Source organism: Tympanuchus pallidicinctus, unplaced genomic scaffold (genome assembly GCF_026119805.1).
Source record: "Tympanuchus pallidicinctus isolate F22 unplaced genomic scaffold, pur_lepc_1.0 scaffold12, whole genome shotgun sequence".
Taxonomy (NCBI): Eukaryota; Metazoa; Chordata; class Aves; order Galliformes; family Phasianidae; genus Tympanuchus; species Tympanuchus pallidicinctus.
The window spans coordinates 5,803,424-5,826,838 of NW_026294637.1; the positions used below are offsets into that span (position 1 = coordinate 5,803,424).

A 23,415-nucleotide genomic window follows, 5' to 3' on the forward strand; every position below is an offset into this window, starting at 1 on the left:
ATGCATCACCACTTTTGGAGAATAATTTTTCCTAACGTCCAACCTGAACTTCCCCTGGCACAACTCGAAGCCGTTCCCTCTCATTCTTTCACCATTACCTGAGAAAGAAGGCCCAAACCTCACTTCACCACTACTTTCGGAGAGCGCAGAGAACAACGCGCTCTCCCCCTGACCTCCTCCCCGAACCACCCCATCTCCCTCAGCCACAGCCCACAGCACTTGCGCCCAAGCCGTGGGAGCGGGATCTCCACCCGCGGGGCCCTCAGGACCCCCGCAGCGGGCGCAACCCCATCCGGGAGCGCAGCCCCACCGGCACACAGCGCGCACCTCGGCCGCGGGCAGCGCCGCCGGAGCGCGGGGGGCGGCGAGCGGGGCCGGGCCTCCCCCGCTGGGGAGGCGGCGCCGCTCGGGAGGCGGGCCGGTCAGGGCCGCCGCCGCCTTCCGGGGCTCGGCGCGGCGGTGGCGGCCGTAGCCGGGCAGGATGCGCTCCCCGTGCCCGCTGCTGCTGCTGCTCGCGGCCTGCCTGCTGCTCTCGCTGCCGGAAGCCCGCGGTAGCCGGGAGCCGCCTGCGGTAGCGCTCAGCCCGGCGGTGAACGGCAGCCGCCTGCCCGCCGAACCGCACGGAGCGGCCGGCAACCGCAGCCGGGCCCAGCTGAGTCCCGTGCCCGCGCTGCTCCGAGACCTTTCCGCGCTGAAGGCCGCCGTCATCGGGGCCTGCGCTCTCACGGCCGCTCTCATCGCCTGCCTGCTGCTCCGCGTCTTCAGGTAGGGAGCGGCAGGTGCCGCCCGGCTCCCGCTTCCCCGGGAAGGGCCTCGGGCTGCCGGCACGGCGCGGTGCGGGACGGGGCGCTGCGTTGGGCGCTCGGCTTTCTCGTCGAGCCCGAGCTCGGGTAAAAGGGAAGAAGGGTGATCGGCGTCCCGTGGAAATTCTGGGTGGCCCCGCGGTCCTCGGAATTGGGTTGAAATGTAATGCGCTCTACTTTGATTTGGAAGAAAAAAAGTAAAAGGGGTTTCGAGGCACTTTTAGTGTGGCGTGGATAGGTCCTCCTTCTGTTCCACGTCACCGTGGCGGGTGAGACAGTGGGGCATCCTTACAGATTACCTGGTGTGAAGGAGATGGATCCAGGCTCTTAGCGCTGCCCGCAGACTGGGAAAGACAGAGTCGGCACCTTCCATCCAATGTAAGGAAACAGTTTGCTGTGTTACTGTGAAGGAGGCAGCCCTGCTAGGCTCTGGCCATGAAGAGATTCAGCCCGAGTGGACACGGTGAGCTTATATGGGACAGGGTGACCCGGAGAGGTGCCTTCCAGCCTCAGTGCTTTGCCTACAGCTGGGGCCATGCAGATATCCCTGGTGGAGAAGTTACACCAGGTCTGGAACACTTCTTTTTTCAGTTAACTTAAGCAAGTAGGCTTGTTTTGAGAAGGTCCAGCCCAAAGTCGATGGCAGTACGTGGGTTGGAACAACACTCCTTGGTGTTCTGTTGAGTAGATGCTGATGGATGCAAATTCCCACACCCATTGCAAAAGGGCAAAAAGCTTCTGATGGCTTGCAGAACTGCAAGAAGGGCTGGTGGAAGCAGGAAGCTTGGCAGTGGTTCTCATCTGCTTGGTGCTCATCTCTGGTCCACACATCGTGTGCAGCCAGAGGAGGCCCGCTCAGTCATGCTGCTGAAGCAGGTTGGTGCTGGCACGTGCTTGAGTTAGGCCAACAGTCCTTGAATCTTATCTAATGTCTCCTGCTTGGAGGAACAAGAACAATTTAAACTCAACTGCTTTAAAAAGCCAGTCCTCCGGTTGGCTTGTTGCTGAAGCAGAAATAGAAATGAATATTAATCTCTTTTTGGCACTGTTAGTGTTATTATTTATCTCAGAGTAGCAGTGAGAGTCCCCATGCAGTGCTAAAAGCTGTTCCTGTTTTGCAGATGACAAAGTTATTGCCTGTTCACTCCTAACTTTGCCATAGAAGATTACAAACTTTCAGTAGTTAGCGGTGATCTGACTTGTAGGTACAGGCTGCAGGAGGGTGCCTGGAAAGCAGAGCAGCTCGCTTCCAGGAAGAGGAGCTGGGAGGAGGTGAGCGCTGCGTCGAGGTCACAGAAGCGACTGAACAAGCAGAGTTTGCAGATTCTTCCTTGCTCTGTTTCCAAGCAGCTCCTTTGTATTTACACGATGGCTGCAGCTGAATTCTCCCTTTCTCCTGTTTCTGAATCAATTCTGCGTTAAGAACAGCAGCATTCACAACTGCAGTATTATTAAATGTGGACTTAGAGACTGAGAGGATCAGAACTGCCGCTTTTCTAAAGAAATTGACATTTAACTAAATTTCATTGCAGTAGCTGGCAAAGACAACACGAGGAAAGATCTGCTCATTAAAGCGAAGTGGGTCAGGAGAAGCAAGTAAAATATCAAAAATAATTATTTTAATCAACATCAACCACTTTTCAGCCTCATGCAGTTCTAATGGACAAACATGAGAATTAGCAAGTCTGTAAGTAAGTGCAGAATGAAAAGCCTAAGTTTGTAGCTCTCTTGCTTTCTGCCCTTGGAGGGCTTGTACCCTCTGCCTCAGTTTTTTCTGGATGTAAAGCAAGACCTTGTATCAAACAGATCTGGCGTAAGTCTGAGTATTTGTAGCTGAAGTGTGCAAACTGGTAGCCTATAAAGACCTTCCCCTATACCATAATCAGCAGAAATAGGCCCACATTAAAGTCACATTGGAATGGTGGATGAATTATCCCATGCCAAAGTCACTGTTATGCAACTTGTCAGAGTTAATGTTGCATTAAAGGTGCGTTAAGAAAGAAAAATCCCTCTGAGATCTCTCCTATGTTTTTAATCAACCCTGCAAGAAAAATGAGAAAGGAAGGTTTTAGCTTCAAAAAACATTTATCAGGCAGAGCACTTGTTTATAAATAATTATCTCAGCTGGGAAATGAGGCAAAAATACCAACAGGTATGTTTGTACCATGTCACACTTGTAGCTGACAAAACAGATTGGAGGAGATGCTGTTGCAAAAGAGATAAGAGATTTACCCTCAATAAACGTGCAACTTTCCTCTGCCAAAATAAGAGCTTTGTTCATGCTTAGTCAAAAACATTGCTTTTTTTTTTTTTTTTTGAAGTGTCATGGATTCCTATTAAAGAGATTTTGCTGGAATCCAATCTTTGATTAAACCTTCACTGTGAAATTGCTCTGGATTGCTGGAAGTAAATTATCCTTTCAGATATGAATAAAAGAGATGAAATAAACTGCCAAGTGGCCAGATATTTTTGTCACCAGCACTGAATTTATTTATTTTTTATTTACAATTTCATTTTAATGTATTTCTCTATATATTATTTGTAGTTGTTTAACTAGAGCGCGGACGGATGGATTTCTAGCTTTCCAGCTCTGTTGTTAAGACAACATTTCAGGGATTCCTGTTCATTCCTTTTAGTAGTGCTATCCTCTGAATCCATTTGATGGTGGTGTGATTCAGAATGTGAATTACCCAGAGTGATCTGAATTTTCTGTCTGTGGCTGCTGGGGACCAGAAAGGCCTGCTAACACATTGCTGCTTGTCTGTGTGAGGCAAGGCCTAATTGCCTACAGAAATTGAATATTATTATTATTATTATTTTTGCAAGTCCAGTTCTGAACTTTCTTCCTTTATATTCCTGGGCACTGCATGCTCTCAAACCAAGGTCCTTCCCCTAGCAGACCAAATTTCATGTTGTTCCCAATCAAATAATTGAGAAAGTTGTATTCCCTAAAAGCACAGTTTATTGAAACAGCTTATGAATGATCTCTGCAGTTCAGTTGGACTATTCCATCTGTGTTTTGGATTTTGCTTTTCTACCTTCATATTCTAATATTTTTTCTGCCCTGGTGCAGCTCGGTTCATTTCATTGCAATACAATCCTTGGGATCAGCTCTCAGGAAACACGATGCTTCAGACATGGTCTACCAGCACATACAGCCATATGCCTTCTGGGAAAACTGGAGAAGTTACGTGTGCTCACATGTGCCAGCTGAAAGCAACCCAAAGCTGTAGGTGCAGAGCACCATCTGTAACAGTGTTTGCTGTGTGTCTCGACGTGCCCTTCAATAAACAAAGTCTAGGCTAGAAACAGCTGCTGCTTACCTGTATTTTAGAGGAAAGCTACTGCAGATTTTATTACTTGTTGCTTTGCTACATTACATGTTCCATTACAATTCCTCCCTCAAATACCGTCTTAAGCTTGGTTTTCCAATAATTGCAAAACCAGGATGAATTACTTAGGTTTGAGGAGAAATGTTCAGGCATATGATCACAGGATACAAGGCCCATTGTTCTAAAAGCTGGCGGTGGCTCTGGGCCATCCAAGCCTTAACCCCAGAGAGTTGCACTGATTTAAAACTAATTATATTATAACCAGTCAGAGTAATCCAGCAAAGAAAAGACCTCTGCCAGGAACAGGAAAAAAATCCTCACTGTTAAAAGGACTTGAAATGGAGGAAGAAAGGATATGCTAAGCATAGATTTGTGATCCCAGATGGAAAGCTTCATTTAAGCTGTGTGCAGTTTAGTGAGAGCCACAGAGAGAAGAATGAAAACAGGACACTTGTCCTGGGTCTCGGAGGCCGTGTACCTGGTAAGACTTCATCTGAGCACGACAGCAAATTGGCAGAAGGAAGGAAGATGGGTTCCATGTAATGCTGTCTTGGGCTTTTTGCAGCTCTCTGAGCAGTCATGACAGCATAGATTGTTTCTTGTTTTGGGATTCACTGGCTTAAAGCATTCGGGTGGATCATAAACATTTCTATAGCTTTGTCCTATAAAAGAAGGATAGTTCCTGAGCACATCCAGTCAGACTGTACTGAAATGTTTGAAAGTACAGGCTAACACCACGACTGATGTATTTTAATTGCTTGTGGGTTTCATGACACCTCACCAATGTCTCATTTAGATGTTCCTGAAGTTATTCCTGATAGCTATCAGATCCCTCTTATTAGCCATGCCGTTAAGCAAGCTGGCACTTTGCTTTTGTGGCCACATATATTCCATCTCAAGGACTTTGCTATAAAAAACATCTTTGGTTTGCAACAGAGAACACATACCCTGAGAGCACACGAGGACTTAACTTCATGGTTTAACTTCAGTATGTACAGCACCACTCAGAGAGCAGAGATACCCAGACCGATCAACAGTAATGAAATACCACTGATCTAATTCATCAGCCACTAACAAGCCTGGAGTTTCCCCAGCTTAGTATTTCCATATTTTTTAACTGCTAAGGAAATTCACATACTGGAAATAAACTGGCCCCAATTCTGCTCCCACTACAGCACTGCTGCGTTTGTAGGGGGAGGTTTGTAGCTGGCTTAATCAGGCTTCAATAAACGTTCTACTATGAAAGGATAGCTGTGGCTTTTCTTTCCTTTTTTTTCCCCAGGGCATGGCCTTCTACCTTCGCAGCTGTTGGCAGGAAGTGTAAATGGTAGATTAGAAATGCAGAGACCTCTCTCTATGGGTCAAGAAAAGCATTATCTTTGAATATCAGGGCTGTTGACTAAAATAGATGAGAGGCGTAAATAATGTAATGAACCAGTGAGTTGGCTTGGGCATTTACTCCACCACATGATGCCTCAGAACGAAGGATGAAGTTCTGCATGTGACTGGTGCTTGATCTAAATAGCCCCGGGTCAGAATACAAAGACACAAAGTCAGCATTCTGCTCCAGCCCATCTTTGCGTGTCCTCCCTCCCCTTGCTGTGTGGTGAAGGGAATAAATCTGATTTCTTACGGGCCAGACACCAGCGTGGTATGCAGTGCCTGAGGCATTCCAGCCCAAGGGGAATGCAAATAAGCAAGAACGACGGAGGCTGAATAGCTCAGGAGCGCTTGGAAGCAGCCCTCCACGTCAGGTCCAATCAGTTCTTCTTCGTTCTGTCTCAGTTAAGTTTTGCACTCACTAAATCTGCCTTAACAGGCTAGCTGGTTTGGGTGGGAGCAATGCCGGGTCTCAAGTGGAAAGCTAATATTTCTGGCTACATCCAGCTTCTTTTTCCTACCCCATGCTGGTTGTATGACGGCTCCAGAGTTGGGGGTAAAGCCATCAGAAGCCGTCAGCATCAGCTGCTGGGACTTGCACAGTGCAGACACTGCAGTACCTCCTTCCATCCCAACCACCATCCTACCCTGCAGCCTCTGCACCCTCACTCCTACTTACAGGAGGTGGCTGGAGTTGGACAGCAGGAGCAACGTGCCTTTGAGATGGAAGACAGCTTTCAGCATTGAAACACGCACTACCACTCCTACCCAAATGAAATCACTCTGAGGGTTTCACCTTGTCGCTATGCCATGGATGTACTCTGGCCACAGCTTTCCACGCTTTCTTGTTTGCTTAAAACATAAAAAAAAACCACCACAAAATGAAAAAAGCGCATAGAAAATAGAGCCACGAGGCCTGACATGTCCTCATCCTACCTGAGAGGTCTCAAAAGTTCACGAAACATCGGCATGCTGTAGTTCCTCCCTGCACTACTCTGCTGACGCTGCTGTCTGCCTGCAGACAAAAGATAGCGTCTGGTCCCGCCCTCTGGATCGAGTGCTTTTCCTTTGGCACTGCCGGCACCGATGATTAAAAGGATCCTACCGAGGCTGAGCGGTTTTCATGTGCAGCAGTTTCCCAACAGACAAACTTGTTTTGCGTGCGTACAGGGAGAGTCCTGATGTTTTCCCCTCAAAGTAGCCCGGGTAATGATTCTGGTGCTGATGAAACCTAGGGCAGTTGCCCAAATGAGCCAATGTGAGAAAAGTGACCGCCGCAAAAATTCATGAGAAATTAGCTAGTTAAAATGGTGTTGAATTCATGGAGAAAATCGTTTGCCTTTTGGGCAAATGACTGTAGAGGCTGAGCCAAAAACCAGCAAAACCAACTTCTTCCCTTTTCTAAATGAATGCTACGGTTAAGTGAGGGTTACAGAGGATTAAGAGAGAACTGTGCAGTGAGTTCTGCTCCGGCTCCCCTTTAAAACGGAGCCCAAATAGACTAATTAATTGCTGGAGGCTAAAGGGTTCTAGCTTGCCATTTCTAAAGATAGCTATTCTGCAGTAATTGCTTCGGATGCTCCAGTGTTACTGTTCTAAGATGAACTCTGCAGAATAAGAAGGGAACGAGGAAGGCTGCTTCTTGTTAACGTGGGCAAGATATGCAAGTAGGCTCTTAAATTGGGAACCTATGGAAAGCTATTGCAATCTGTAGACATAAGGGAAGTGCTAAGACTGCGCTTCGTTGGTTCTGACAGGTAGACACAGGTCAGCTTTTGTGTGTGTTTATGCTTCACAGCGTGAGTAAATGATTCCTGTAACAGCAATGCATTACTTGTAAGTTGAGACCTCCCTGCATGGCTTCGCTGTTGGGTCTTAGCTGAGAAACAGAATAACACAGACAAGTGCTTTCAAAAAAAATTTTCAAGTGTTTGGGTTAAGATTCCTACTGTACTGGATATAAAATGGCTTGTTTCACCAACAGCAGTAATAGCAAAACCCACCCTGTACTCTGTGAGGTGCAGCAGCACAGATTGCTCTAAGGATTAGGTGACAGAAGAAGTCTGTCTCCATTTTTCTGTTGCAAGCGCACAGGGAGGAAATGCAAACACCTCCATCCCAAGGGATGGGACCTCTTTCTTCAGCCTCAGACTAACAGCCAAAAGCCATACTGGGCAGAGCCACTGAGGCTGGAGCTTTTAAGCTCTCACTGATTTAAACTCACTTTAAGCCCAGAAGGGACCACTGTAGTCTGCTCTGGTGGAGACACGACCAGATGCAAGCACAGCTCCAAGTCCCAGTCTCCTGGTAATGGCTACACCTTGAATCTCCCTGCTGTGTAACTCTTTACAAGACATTTTTTTCTTGATGCAAAAATGACAGTGTCAAATCCAACACACCTTGCACAACATGCCAGGGCAAGGCTTCTTGACAGTGAAAGCACAGTTCTGACCTGCTCTGAGCAGTAGCTGTGATTACCAGAAATTAGAGTTTTTTTGCTTGTGCCTGCATCAGCTCATGCTTGGCAGTTGCCAGTTCTGTTTTATTAAAGGTTAAAGGGAAAATTCTGCAAAGACGTTGTCTTTCCTCCCTGAAGGCAAGCTGTACGCATCAACACCTTCACTGTGTGATCATGAAACTGGATTAACAACACCTTCTTCACTGTCTGATCATGAAACTGGATTGATACATAAGCAGTGCAACCTTCCTAATTACACTAGAGAAGTAGGTGAAGTAAAAAGGACCCACCCAATTCAAACTAGAGGCAGGGAATTAGCTGAAAAGGCACGTGCCAATTGTTTGTTAATTGAAAGTAAGTATTTGAAAATAGATCTTACAAATCCTGGGGTGTGCAAGCACTTGAGTATCTCCATTTCAAAAGGAACATGAGGCTGTTGTGGGTGGAAAGGTGACAGGTACAGTTGGCTGCAAATCACAACTGATTATTTTGCATAGCACTCGCATAGCACTGAGCACAGATCTTCTCAGACATGGCTAAGGGGTTTTGCTGGAGGAGCCTTGAGCCAGGCTTGATTGCAAGAAAAGGAGAGCAGGCTGTTTGTACCCAAATATCGCCAACCCCTTCACTCCTTAGAATCCTATCCAGAATACCCTCATCTCAGTAGAGTTAACCTGAGCTTTCCCATTTAAACACATTCTCTAAACCACTTCTGCTGATTAAGCCTGTGCCTCGCTTACTGAGCATGGCTGCAGGAGGACGCAGTGGACTGCTGCTCAGTGCTAGCCCTGGATGCCAAATGATCTCTGGATTGTCAGCAGCTGAAAAAAACTGACATTGATCCAGATTGCAGTTGACAAGAAATGGTTCTGTACGCTGACAGGCACAAATGGGAGCCCTGGGAAGGCAGCAGGAGGATGGGATGCAGACTGGCTCCATGGCCTTTGTGTCTGGGGAGGTCTCTAACAGACCGGTGATTGATTGTTGGTGGGCTCGTGTCTACAGGAAACAGCTTTATCCTCCAAGGAATACTTTATAGACATGAACCTTAACCTCCCCACCTCTGTTGTTTCAGGTCAGGAAAGAGGATTAAGAAGACCAGGAAGTATGACATAATCACCACTCCAGCTGAGCGGGTAGAAATGGCTCCTCTGAATGAAGAAGACGATGAGGATGAAGACTCAACAGTGTTTGATGTGAAGTACAGGTAAGGCCAGAAGCCCATCCAGTCAGAATTGCTACTGAGCTCTTATTAGGAAGGGTTGTTCTTTCCTCTCCACTGGGCCTCCTTGACAGAGATGAGGCAATCACTGTCTCCCTTTCACTTTGTCTGAGCCTTATCACTCTCCATTACAGCTCCTGTGCCTAGTTTCTCAGCACACATCTGTTCCGTACTCTCCTTCTCTTGTAATAACCACTTTGCTACCCTGAGGCTCTCTCTGCCCTCCTCTTTCCTTTGCAGAGCAGCTCAGTAGGATACACATGCCCCACATAGCTAACAAGGTTTAACAGACTGAACTTCCCCTCTCCAGCAGTTGACAGCAATCATTCCTGCACACTCACAGTGCCTACACACATCCTAGGTAGAGGACTGTGTGTCAAGGGCTGCTTTTCCAGGCACTGTTACTGCAGTATGGTAGGGAAGGAAACAGTGGCAAATCTGCACTGACCTTTGGATTCAGATGTGCTCCAGTGTTGTTCTGTGTCAGAGAAAGGACTGTGGTCACTCCCTAATGTTGCAGCAGTTATCCCTTAGCAACAAACTTTCCCTAAATGTGTTTGTCTCTTGTGAGATAGAAGCAGTGTGACAATCCAAACCTTTTGGTGCCTATTCTGGACCTGAGATTTATTGCAGACACTCAGCATGTAATGATGTTGCAGACTGTTTTATGGCATGAGGGTATCTGCACCTCTTATTTTTATTTGCATCCAGCAATATGTAGCACTTGAGTTGCATTCTTAACCAAATATGGCCTACTCTAAAATCTGTCTGTCTTTGGCTGAAATAAGCTTTTCTAATTATAAAAATGCAGATCTTGACAACTCCTAACTGGAAAATAATCAGACCTCACTTAAGTTGCCCATCTCTTAACTTTAGAAAGGGGAACGACGTATTTGTTCTAAGCACTTGTATGCCAGCACCTAAAACACACAGCACCACATTCTGCTGTTCATTATCAAAATAACTGCATTATTTCTCTGTAAAAGTCAGGCTATAGTTGGAAGTTTCAAAACAATGAAGGGTGTGAGTCATGCTGCTACACACAAGTAATTGGTGCCTGAATTAGAAGGCTCTTTAAAGTCCTTGACATCCTACTGCCATTCCCTGTAGCTGTTCTGTGTTTACAGTAATAATTTCGGGTTGTATTGTTCCTCAAGCCAACAACAACTTGTTTGACCCAGGCTTTGTTAAACTTGAAGAAATTTATCTAACCACAGCCTCCTTCAACAGCCCTCCTTCTGCCATGCTTGCTCTTCACTAAGTAGAAATAACTGAGTACTTTGTCTGTGACCTTATGGTAGCAGCATCAGAGGGATTTTCCAAAGACAGAGAACAGAAGATTCACCATCATGGCAATGCTTCAGGGTAAGATGTCTAATAGTAAAATGTTAGATGAACAAAGAAAAGAGCGTGCTGAAAAGTTTCTGACTCAGGAGAGTCGTGTAATCTGACATTGCTCCCCTGGAGCACATGCTGTACTGATGCTTTCCCAAAAGCTATTTAGTGTTCGTGGGTTCCTTTGCAGTACAAACGGCTCATCTCACCTTGTGTGATGCTCTGTTCAGAGACAGTAGGGGGTTTTGATTCTTAGCCAACCTGTCCTCTCTTCATCTGTGGGAATTCCTCCTTTCTGCCACAGTACAACAGCTATTGAATTCCATATTTCCTGAAGTCCCTGCTGCTTTAAGCATACAGTTCGAGTTCAAACAGTGCTACCTCAGTCTAGAGGGGGATATCATCTTACAGACATCCCCTTAGCAGGACTGAGCATCAGAAAGCTTCTTTGAAGATACATTTGCTTCCTGATACCTTTGTGCCTCTCAGAGACCACGTCTTGAGTAATTCCTGTCTCCCGTTAACCAGTAAACGATCTTTGCAACCATGCAATACCAAGTTTGTCCACCAAAATCCCCCCTAAACTCCTCAACAAGTCCTTTGTAGCACTTGTGTCGAGATAAGTGAGCATCTCAGATGTGCCCTCAATGCTTGGTGAATTAACAGAACACCTGGTAAAAGCTGGAATTCCCCACCCCATCAAAGAATAGTAGTTAACTTTTGCCACCTAAGGCTTCTGTTTTGGCTTTTGTGTTTTTGTTTTTTGCAGCTGGAGGCAGATTCCAGCAAGATCCTGTAAAGAGAAGTATCTCTAATGCCTGCCCGTGGTTAAAAGGAGTTATAAATATATGTGGGTACCCACATAACTAGAGTGATAGGATTGTTTTAGGTGTTCAGCAAGTGCCTGCAGATTTAAAGGAACCTTTGTTCATTATTGCAGCAGGAAAGCTGCTTCCCCTCTCCTTTACATCAAAAAAGTGCAAACACATCAGGTGAACACCCACAGTTGTTACTGGGGCTGTTGCATAAGGAATGGCATGATGCTGCTGTCTCATCTCGTTAACTAAACTACAGCAGTGTGTAACAAACCACAGCAACCTGGAAGCAGTTGTGAAGGGGACAGAGGAGCAACAGGTGCCTCCTGACAAATACCCACAGGCAAGGATGTACTGTGCTCTTTTTTATGTGTTTATTTTTATATTCAAATGAAGGTGCCTCCTTGCCAGCAGTCACTATCAGTCGTTTGGATTTATTCAGTCAACCTCCTAGCAGCAGCACTCGCTTGGCTTATAGTACAACAGACTTCTGGCCCCTGTCTATGCTACCAGTTGCTGGCGTGGGGATTTTGGCAAGGCACTGCTTCACATAAAGCTCTTCTGTGACTGCACCATCCCAGGGATTGCTATCAGAGAGGCTGAACCTCATTCAGCCCGGTGCTATGGGAGGATCTGCTGGTGCAGTGCTATGGCTGACCAAAAGGTGTCATTCTGATGATTTTTTTTTAATTCTTTATTTCCTCATGACATGCTGGTAGGGAAAGATAAGCCTATTGGCTGGGCACATCGCTCAATATTGTAACATCCGCACCACCACATCTGCTGCAGAAACCAACTTTCTGTCACTGAAACCTAGAATTTTTGAAGCCTTCCTGGCTCCAGAAAGTCATATAAAATTAGCTGTATTCTTTGGAGCTGTTCATTGGTGATTTAAAAGCTGTAAAAGTACGAGGAAAAGAGTCCATTCTCTGGAAAGCTGTGATCGCTATGGCCTTTGCCCAATGCTTTCCACCAGGAAAGCACCATAAATACATTTAAAACATCGTGGAAATGGAATGAGGTTTCCAAAATGCAATGCAATAGGGCCACAATGCATTACGAGCATCATTCAGCTCAAATGTTACCTGTGGGCTCTAAGACTATTACGTGCTTTTAGATTCACGGGGCTGCTACCTGCATGGCAGTTATAGGACTCCTGAAGTGCTGACCTTGGATTACCATGATGTTAGGTGCCTCCTGTCCATAACACTACGTATATCACCTCAGTATTGACATATTTCTCAAGCCAATAAACAGCTCACAGAGAGTCTCATTGTGAGTTTGTAGCTTAAGTCTTTGCTAGGGATGATGGGGGTGGATCTAGGCTGGTTTGTTTGGGGTCCTCTTCAGGTTGTTGAGAGGTACACATTGACATGTCTGTGTTTGGGGGAGTAATTAAGATTCTCAGCCACATTCCCCATGCAATGCAAACAGCCCTAATTAAAAGGCAGTTGATGTCTGGCAGCAACAGGGGAGAAGCCACATATACCTCTCCAATTGTTCTCATGCAGCTAATTTTCTTTCCTTTCATGCTTTGTCCTTGCAAGTATTTGTTTGCAGCCTTACATGAGGCATCAAAGAACAGCAGGCAGTGTAAATTGGGCTGCTGGATGAAGGTGTTTACATTTTTTTTTTGAGGAGGCTATAAGATTTGGGGCTCCCAATAGATCCCCCATTCTCTGCTTCCACGGGGCCAAGGAATAGCTGCCTCTTTCCATAAAGCAACCTAATGAGACACTTCAGATCTCAACCAAATACAGTCCTTCCCATGGAGGCAAAAGCCACCCACTGGCTGTCTCTGTCACACACAGAAGCTCAAGGGTGCCGGATTAGATGCCCCTTTTGCAATCTTACTGCAGTCAGAGGAAATGGTTCTGTCAATGGCTTCTCTAATCCTGAGAGCACAATTTCTGTGACAAGAGGCTGAAAGTGTAAATCAGAGAATGTCACAGTGCAAAGATCCCTAATCACTTGGATATTAGCACCTCTTTGAAAAGCTTCATGGGAATGTTGCTTTAATGTGGAGGATAGCTTTTGGTGTATTTGCTCTGGTTTTGAATGAGACATCGGGATAAAAAGTTGAAGAATTATTCTGAATTTATTACAGAGCTACACAAAGAAAGCAAAGTGAACATAGAGAATGCTTATTTCTTGATCACCGATTCAATCTGTGCTGCAGAAGGCTGAAAGTTATCCATGTCCAATTGATTTTGGACAATATCAACATTACTGGTCACCATTTTCCACCTGTCAGGTATTTTTTTCATGTTTTATGATGGGATTACATCTTGGAAAATAAGTTAAATGGAAAGCTAAATCCCATCCTTTGCTGTGCTTTCTCATCCCATCTGTAGGTCTTGATTTTAAAATGTTCCTTTCTATTTGCTATATTAGCACTTTCCTTCGCCTTCTTGAAAGAAAGTCACATAGATCTTCTGATCTCCTACACGACAGCACTGCATGACACTCAAGAAGAGTAAAAGAAGGGAATAGGTGACAGGCAAACACTCCCAATAAACTTCATTCATCCCTCATCACAATGGGGGCAGAATGCTTTAAGAAATAAGAGAAAAAGAGAACAGTTGCGAAAAGAACCAGTTTCTGAAAACGTAATTAAAACTGTTAGGTTATTAAGCTTATTAACTCTAGCGTCATTCGTTGGGGGATTTCTTGTCAGCTTCAATAGAAAAAGCAAAACAAGCACTGAATAAATTCTGTGGTACCTTATACACGAACACTTTGAAAGCACAATCTGGGAGATCAGCATCTCCTTTCCCTGCTGAAATGCAGCTGCTTGAGGCAGTGCATTCTGCTCCTGCTGTGCTTGCTGGGCCCAGCTGCGTGAATTTCACAACTGTTCCTGCAGAGCCTTTGGAGTCCAGACTGAGATGCACCATGCGAGAGCCCGCAGTCAAGGAAGACCTCAGAATTTAAATACCAGAGCTGGAATTTTCCCCAACCCAGATGTCTGACTCCTAAATAAGAACAGAAAGAAAGCCACAAGTTTTTCTCGGGGCAGATTGAAGCTTCTGTCCCTCCTGTCAGCTAAGTGAAATGTCTCAGTTTGTTTTCCACGTGGATTGCCACCTCTCCCTCTACCAGCAGCAGTACCAGCAAAGCACAGAAGCATTTTAGGAATGCATCTTCCAAAGCACACTTGAAAGCGGAAAGATTTATGTGTGAGGAGTGGTGGCAGGCAGAGAGGTCAGTAACATTTATGCACTCATCATTGGACTAAAGGGCTTTGGAGAGCTTGTGGGATGTTTTAGAGGAAAGATGTGCTGTATCAAAGGGCTGGTGGAGCACATTATTTCTGGATTCACCCCTTTTCAGGTGCTGATGGCACTGAACTGTGTGAATACGTCTTCATCACCGTCGTGGGGCTCAGCTTTGATGTGCTCCAGTCTTCTGGGAGTCTCTCTGCAAAATATACGATTGCAATATTGGTGTCTTCTCTTTGAATACATCTTTTCCAGATCCTAACTGCATGTGCAGCCCTGAACAGAGCGGGGCATTGTCTGCTTGTTAAAGCAGCGTGTTTGCTCTCAAGGGAGCAGCTGTAATGGATTTTTGGCAAGTGAAAGCCTCGGGCCTTTATGGATGATGCTAGGTGAATTGCACTGGGGTTTGTAGCAGCTTAAATTTTTTTTCTAGCAGCAGTGACAGGCTGTGTATAAATGGAGGTGCATCATTTACCCTCATCTGAAGGGGGTGCAAATCACCGACTCAGTCAGCTGCTTACCATAAATACAGCAAGTTGCCAAAGCTTTGATGCTGCTGTTTATGATTTCCTGTGGATCTGCAGCAGGGGAGGAAATACATAGTTAGAAAGCACTTTTTGCTTGGGTTTTGAAGGACAGTTTCTCTTCCCTCACACTTGTTACAGAGCACACCACATTCTGCTGGTCAGTTCAGCTGACTATATGCAGGCAGTGCAGTCCTATGGGAAGGTGCTCACCTCATGCACGACAGTATAACAAGTTTCTATTAAGACTTTTTTCTCTTTTTTGTCTTTAGTCATTGAATCCTGAAGCAGTTAAAGCAATAGGGAGTCAGCAGGAGAATCCATTGCAAGGTGAATAATCCACACATGCTGGTTAGCGAGGGGCTGCACTGATGTGAAAAAAGCTGTTAGGTCCAAGATGTTATTCCATGTGCAGTGATATAGGAACCTCCTCCTGTGTGCACGCTCCCTGCTCTGGCCTGCACAGTGGCTGACCACACAATCTAGTGGTTGTCTGGTGTGCTGCTGTTTTCCTTTGCTTGGTCTGCCTTCTCCTGGCTTAACAGTAACCTCATATCAGTGTCCATTGTTAATGTGGAGATCAGCTGCTGGAGGGATCTGATAGCAATCAGTGAATAACACTGCCTTTGAGGTTTTTTTCCCCATACCATGCACATCAGTTCTCATCTCTGTGAGCTATTTAATTGCAAATCTACAAAAGCACTAATTTCTCCTGTTTCTTTCCAGGTAGAGCAGTTCTGTGGAGCACTGGTGCCCTGCCAGGTGGCATTCTGCTGTTGAGGGACCTGCTGAAGCCATAACTGTGAAAGGGGAGGCTTTCATCTCTGCAGCATTACAACCAAACCAAGCCTCACCTCCTCGAGGTGCTGTTTGTGTGGCAGGCTACAAATCTTCCGACCAAAATGTCACCATTCAGTTCCCTGGTTTCCAAACCACTATGTTGGAATGATGGAGATCCTCCTCGCCAACTCAGCTCCCTCTTGCTTTAAGAGGACTGCTATGTCACTAAAGCATGACAAGATTCAGCCCTGTGTACTAACTTGCAGCTCATTATGGTCTAAATAAGTTTTGCAGAAGAAGGAAGAAGAGGAAGATTCAATCAAGCTGCCTCAAGGACTTATTTTCCCAATTCAGTACTTTAATCACTGTTAAACTTTGCTCGCTGTAGAACAGTTCATACATTTAAATATTAAGAAGGGTATTTTCTTTCTGGCCTTACAGAAGTGACTTGTGACTTTAGGTGGTAAAAATGTAAGCCATGTTGAAATGCTGTGCTATGTTTAGTACAGGATTTTAAGGGGAATAAGGTGAGAGGTTGACTCATGCAGAAAATTTTCTTGACTTGCTACTGATTTTTTAAACATTATAGTTGCACTAAGCTTTCATAATGACATTTTCATTGTCCCTAGGAGCTTTGATCAGACCAACAATAAATGAGATCACAGGGAAATAGGAGGAATCAGACATGCCCTAAACTACAACAATCTTGGATTAAAAAAATATATATATTTTTGTAATTTTCTGCCCTTCCACAGGGAGTTAAAGTGTTTTGTACTGTTGTGTGTCCTACGCTTCCTGTAACTTGTGTACCAATCATCTTAGTACGTTTTTTCTAAGCAGAGTAAGTCCTCACATGGAATTATTTGACTGCAGAAAGACCACTACTTAGATTGCACGGAAGCTTTATATAAATGATCTTAATCTGTGAAAAACTGGAAGTTTTGCTTTACCACCTGCTTGGCAAATCCCATTAAACTCAAGGATGCATTTTGAACCATTACTCCCTGCTGTGCCTCACGCTGCAGAGGTCAGAGCTGTGGGAGGACACTAATAAAATGAGATAGCTGCATCTGGATGGATCAGGCTAAGGAAACCACAGGCATGTATACTTTCCAGGCAGTCATTAGGAAGGGCAAGCCTAACTGGTTTTGTTTCTTCACATTGTGGCTTTCCTCTAGAATAACCACAGATGCAGATTTCTCTTTGACACGTTTACTCTTCATTTGCTTCACCCTTGAAACCTTTGTACTTTGGGTTTTGAAGCTCGCTGGAGAACCTTGCTTTTCTTGGGAACCACACGTTTTCTGTTTCTTCGGATTGTCCCAGTGTTTGCTTGACTTATTCCTACAGTTACAGCCCTTCAAGGAGACTGCAGAGTATCTGGCAAAGAACCACCTTTGCAGTGAGTTGCCTTTTTTTTTTTTTTTTCTTAGTGGAATTGATGATTGCTGAGAACACTACACTGCTTTGTCATGATACCTTAACCTGTGCTGGTTCTGCATGGTTCCCTTGGGCCCTGCAGTCTGTAAGAGGAGGAGAAGGGAAATTTCTTTTCCCCAGCAGCCTTGTGCTTTCATCAGAGTAGCTCCCATAATGTAGCTTGCTTTCTGTAACGGTGACTTAGCAAAGGCTTTGCAAACATCCCACTCAACTGGCATGGAAAAATCCCATGGGAGACTGTCGTGTTACCATTAGTCATCAAGGCAATATAAAAATGCTTTGCTATTTTCATTCACAGAATGAATTTGAGTCATTCCACAGTACTGTTACTAAGCAATATTTCATGTCAGCTACTAAGTGAGAGTAGAGGAACTGATGATGGGGCCGAGCAGGTTGTTTCCAGGATGGTATAACATGTAAGTACTGGTGGGTTGAGCAGTGCTGCAGGTTGAGATGAAAGCCAGAGAATCTTTCCCCGCTTTGGTAAAGCAGATTTCAGATTCAGGCTGGATGATTCTGAAGGAAATAGCATGTCTCTTCAGGAGTACAGTGCTTCGAAAAGCAGGAGCTAAATTTAGATAGGTAGAATCCTTCTTAAGTCAAAGAAGTGGCGATGCTGAGAGGAAAGCTAGGTTAAAAGCTCATTTTGCATTTGCTGGAGGAGGTGATGAAGGGCAGGAGCTGTGCTTTCTGAGCAAACACCATGGCAACATGTTCATGTCCACACTTCTGCCAAATTCATTAAGCTGAGGCATTCTGGAAGTGGTGGGGATAGAGGGAATAAAGCCTCCTTGCACAAAAGAGGGCAAGACCAAGCGACAGAGGAGAAAGATGAGAGGAGCATGAAGGGTACTTCTTTCCAAGGGCAAGTCAGTTCTTGAAATGAATTATTTCCACCAACTTCAGGTTACTTGCAGAGTTCAGCTGGCAGAGGCCATCTGCTCCACTTGCTTGTGGCTAAAAACCCCACTGTTTTATAACATGGACAAATCTCAGCGGTGGATGGGGACCAAGCATTTCAGATGTAGAATACAGAGGTGCTCAGCTGGCTCCTCAGAGCAGTCCCAAATGATGTGCCATAAGCCGAGGAGTGCTGAGGGGGAGGAGGAGCTACTTGGTGAAAATAAAAGGCCAGCCTCACCCACTGCTCACAGTCATGAAAATAACCTGAATTCTTTGTTTGATGTTGCTCAGTTGCTGTTGCAAATGTGAGGCAATGTTTACCTCTATAGAAGTTGCTGTATGTGATTTAAATTGTCTAGTTAAATATTCTATAGCTATATTTAGTTAAGATTTTAAGAGCACTTGATGTGACTCATCTAATAGTATATATAAGAATATTTTTTTAATTGTAGGAATTAGTTTAAAACATAGTTTTAATAATTTGGACTGTTCAGTTCAGGTAGATCTATTTCATTGGAAAGGAATAACCATTAACCACTCCATGAATGTTTTGCTTTAACATTCTGTGCATCTTACAGTGCAGATTTAATCTGATTGCGATTGTCTCTTAGTATTTGCTGCTATTTTGTGTTGCGTAGTCGAGCTTGCTTTGTTCAAGAGCATTTTAAAGGCATTTTTCTGTTACAGAAAATGAAAAGAAACATTATTACAGATGTCTGCCTGCAGCTTGCTCACTGCTTACAAAATCCACTGACTGGTAACAGAGTCAAACAGAGCAAGCAAATTAGAGGCTTTCCTCCTTGTGCACGCTGTGCTGCGGAGGAAAACCCTGCACAGAATCACAGCTTCGTTACTCCAACTGCAGAAGTCAGCGTGCCATGTTTGCCTGCAGGATTAAGGCAGAAATGCACAGGTAGCATCTTCCCCTTGCCTGGAAGATGTGGAGATGACTGCAGACACTGCAGACACTTGTTCAGCTAACTCGTACACAGGTCAGTGCTTATCCTAAGCTCCAAACGACTTGTAGAAGTCTAATGAACACTTAATTGCTAATGCATTTGAACATTTTGTTCATTACTGCTCCCTCTAAAGCACTGTATGTGGCATAATCTCTGCAGGGTGGCACACTATGGTTTTCATTAAGGTTTTTTCCTTTTGTTAGATGAGTTTCTGCTGCTGCAGTCTTTGTGTGAGGAGTTATCAGGACCATGCATTTTGTTTTGTGCAATTGCTTGAACTTTGTTTAAAAGTGTTTTAAGAGAATTTGTTGTTGTGACCAAAAGTTGTATTTGTTTTTTTTTTTTAATATAAGAAAAATTGGTAAGACAAGTTTGAATGGACATCTCATGTTTCAGTGGAAACTGCCATCATTAAACATGTTCTTGAAACCTCTCCTTGTGCTGTTGTGCTTAGGGAGGGGGTGGGAAGGGGTTTGTCATTTGTTGAAGTGCACTGATCTTCAGAGTGCCTTGCACACTGCCTTGGTACAGAGAGCTGCACGTCCCTTTGTACAGTGAGCCTGAACCAGAGCGTGACAAGGAGAGAAACTGGTTGTGACAGCACAGAAGAGAAATACATTTAGTCACACAAACTCCCTGTCAATACGCTAGATTGACACCTGGATTCAAAAAGCAAACATCTCTGCAATAGTGAAGATATCAGTACTGCTGGTTCCCGCCTTGTTAAGTAGCATCAAGCCCACGAACTGCAGCCATGTTGTCCCAGGCTGTGAGGCAAGAGGAGTGAACCGAGCCGTGCCCCATCCCCGGGGTGGCCAGACTGCATGGCAGCAGTGGGCAGGCTTCCTCCAGCTGGGTCGGGTGTCCCTGTTCCCAATCTGAAACAATTCTGCCTTGTGGCTTTTAGGGCACACGAGGTGCTAGAGACAAGCAGTGAGGCACATGGGGACTTAATGCTCATTTTAGGACTGTGAGTGAGTCCTCTGAAGGCTTCTCCTCTTGCACTACGTTATATAAAGTGAGGAGGGGCTGCTAGTTATGGGACAGTCTGATCCAGTGCCCCTTGCATGAGTCAGTTCTGCCTCTTCCCACATTCCAGAATTGCTCCTGCCTTGATGTTTTCATGCCCTTTTTTTAATAGCCAGACTAATTCAGTGCTGTAGACAAAGGGCAGCTGCCAACCAGCCAGTGCCTTTTGAATGACGTCCTGCCAAAGTGAAGTTAAATCCAATTCAACGTGCTTATCAAAATGTAATTAGGCCTCAGCCACGAGCCAGCTGTTGTGCAAAGCTGGTGTTCATAGGCAGTTTGACCCACGGAGAGGAGCACCAGCCTAACCCAGCCATGCTCAAACAGGACTAACCCCTTCATTTGGTGCACACTGCAGAAGGGAAGATCAAATGAAAAGCAGCAGCTGCAATCTGTACACACTTGCTTTTCTGATGAGAACTCAAGTGGGAGATAAATGACCAAAAATCTGGTGTAATTTCTTAGCTAAGGGCTGAAAAGCTGGAGTTGGATAAAGATGATTGCAGCTGGGGCTCTGGGCAGAAAGGGGATGCTCATTTCAGCCTCTCTGAATTTTGACATGGAAGTAACTTGAAGCTACAAGACATGTCCTCACATATATATATATTTTAAATGGATCCTCTTAACAGGTTATTTTGATTTCTAGTAGAGTTCTGCACAGACCAAGGTAGAACACGACCTTTCCTTTACTGGACGTGGTGTTGCTACCTTCATACAAGGCACTGCTCTCACTGGCAGCCACTGTCTGTACCCAAAAGCGTGAGGTTAACTCAATACATATTTATAATGCTGGAGAAAGGAGGGGTGCCCCTCCTGTGTCTGTCAGTGATCTTTGGATGCTTTGATACTTAAAAGTACAAAATTGTCAGCGATGTTTGGCAAGTGCTATCAAAGAGACATTAGGTTAGCACTGAGATAATTTGAATTACGCCTGACAACGAGCTCTATTAGAGTATGAAGCAGAAACGGCTCTAATTGCTTAAGACCAAGTAGTCTGTAACCAGGCTGCACAGAAACATCATTGAAGACAGTTGATCTCCCCATCAGCTGGCAATTACCAATTTCTAAGAGACCAGAAACTCTCCTAGCCTTCGTCTCCAGCAGACACTTGCTCCTCTGAGCTCAACCAACCAGGTTCCCACTTGCTTTGCTTTTCTAACGATGGTTTGCTCAGGGCATGTTCAATGAGCTGAGTTTAATTCAAAGCAGCACTTCCATCTGATGGAAAAACAACAGTACGGAACGAGTGACCATTGCTGTTAAAGCTAAAAAGCAAACGGCCTTACCATTTCAGATACAGTTCTCCATGTCCTAATAGGCATAAAGCTAGCAGCAGGATAGGAAGGAAAAGCCTCAAAACTTTCTCTAAGCCAACAACCTGATGGGAAGATGGTGCCACATAGGTGCCCATGGACTTTGAATCAGGATTCCTCCTTCCAGCCCTGGGGGGTGAAACCACTGAAATCAAACAGCTGCAGTACAGAAAGATTGAACATGGCTGTATTTCATGCCAGGTAATGCATGTGTTTGTGCTGCCCTGTGTCTGTTAGAGGAGATAGAAAGCAGTCTGGGTTGATGTGGCTGTTCCTCATCAGCCCTGATGCCAACTCAGAGTGAGCACAGTGCTGCTGATAAGCAAAGATGAATAAAACGCTTCAAATCATCTTCAGCTCCTCAAGACATCACTTGTAAAGCCCTCACACCCCCAAGCTGTTCCCCCCTGCTGCCATCAGTTTCCAGACTGCCTCTGCCCTGGTACAAATATATTTAGCTGGAAAGCAGCTCTTCTTTACAGACATTTCTCTCATCTCCTGCCCTCAATTCGTGAAGGTTTTGCTCGGGTCAAGAACATTTGACATTTCCCCACTTCATTTCTGCCTGGCTGTCAGCAGCATTGTCTCAGCAGTGCCTTCTGGGCAGTGTCTGCCATCACCTGGCTCCATCCCATTCCTCGCTTAAGGACTCCTAAAGGCACGGAGCCCACCAGTGTTATTTCTCAGGTAAACAGGAAAAAGAGGCTTTCAAAGTACCTCTTGTTTTCTAAGGAGGTCAGACCACTTCAAGGTGTTGATGGTGAGCAAATGCTATCAGTGCCAGGAAGTGGATGAGGGGGTCCCTGCCCTTCTGCCCTCCTTGCCACCGGCGCTTGGCCACAAAAGCCCTGAATTCCTCCTTGCCATGCCCAACAGTTATGGGCTAGCAATGCCCTCATAAAGTCACAGCAAAAGAGAGTTCTTTTGGAGCAACTGCCAAACCATTGCTGTAACCACCAGCTGCCAGGGATGGGCCTCCATGGAACAGCAGACATGGCTCATCCTTTGCCTTGACAGCAACCAAATTAAATAGGACTTCACTCAAGCCTCCACTCTGAGCTCCTGTTGTTGAAGTGAGGTCTGTTTAAGCAGGATTAGCATTCCCAAAGCCTGCTAAGCTTGAAGAAAGCAATGGTACCTCTCGGGGTGCCCATGGACTGGGGGAGCCCCGTGCTGAAGAGCTGCTATTTAATGAGCTGTTCAAATGAACAACTTCCTTTATCCCTCCGTGTATGCACACCATTTTTAAAATCACATATTTACAACACATTGTTTGCAGCTGTTCAAGGAAACAAATGATTTGCTTTTAACATAATCACTATCAGAAGTAAATTATTCAGCACTTGCTGCTCGGAAGTTAGAAAGGGAGCCTGGATTTCTTTATAGTTTCTTCCTCTTTTTTATAATAGATATACAAGCTGCAGGGCACACTTTTATGCTCCTGTAGCCAAGATTTTGTAGAATTGACTAATAATCTATTTTGCATATTTATAAACACTTTATCATTTATTAATGGGACGTTTCAGGAGTAAATTCATAATCCTGCCATATGATCTCAGCCTTTCACAGAAAAATGGTTGCTCGTGTCAAAGAGCTCTAAATGAGAGCTGGCGTAACAAAGAAATGAGTGAGAATATCTCATTAGCAAGAAAGCAAACAAGCAGGAGCCTTTTGTGAGAGCAAATACCCACACGCACACAAGACAGCTCACAGCACCACATTAGATGTCAAATACAGAACACAACACTTCAGATGTATCAATTCCCCACCCTGCCTGCAATAAAGCCTACAATAGCATAGCACAGGCCTACAGCCACACAAAAACCCTGCTCTAACACACCCTGCACTCACTCTCCAAATTGCCATTGCCACACTCAGGCTCACAACCTCTGGGCATTGTA

General features: G+C 45.1%; 1 protein-coding gene across 2 annotated transcripts; it reads left to right on the forward strand.

Annotated features, from left to right (window-relative positions):
• The first annotated feature begins 425 nt into the window (after nucleotides 1-425).
• Nucleotides 426-19,605, forward strand: FAM174B (family with sequence similarity 174 member B). 2 transcript variants are annotated; one of them, XM_052672336.1, is made up of 3 exons: nucleotides 426-765; nucleotides 9,049-9,180; nucleotides 15,817-19,605. In XM_052672336.1, the coding sequence occupies exons 1-3, from the start codon at nucleotides 482-484 to the stop codon at nucleotides 15,818-15,820; spliced, it is 420 nt and encodes a 139-aa protein (XP_052528296.1). In that variant the 5' UTR covers nucleotides 426-481; the 3' UTR covers nucleotides 15,821-19,605. The 2 variants fall into 2 exon arrangements, with proteins under 2 accessions (XP_052528296.1, XP_052528295.1); XM_052672335.1 differs by lacking the exon at nucleotides 15,817-19,605 and adding an exon at nucleotides 14,212-15,810.
• The last annotated feature ends 3,810 nt before the right edge of the window (nucleotides 19,606-23,415 follow it).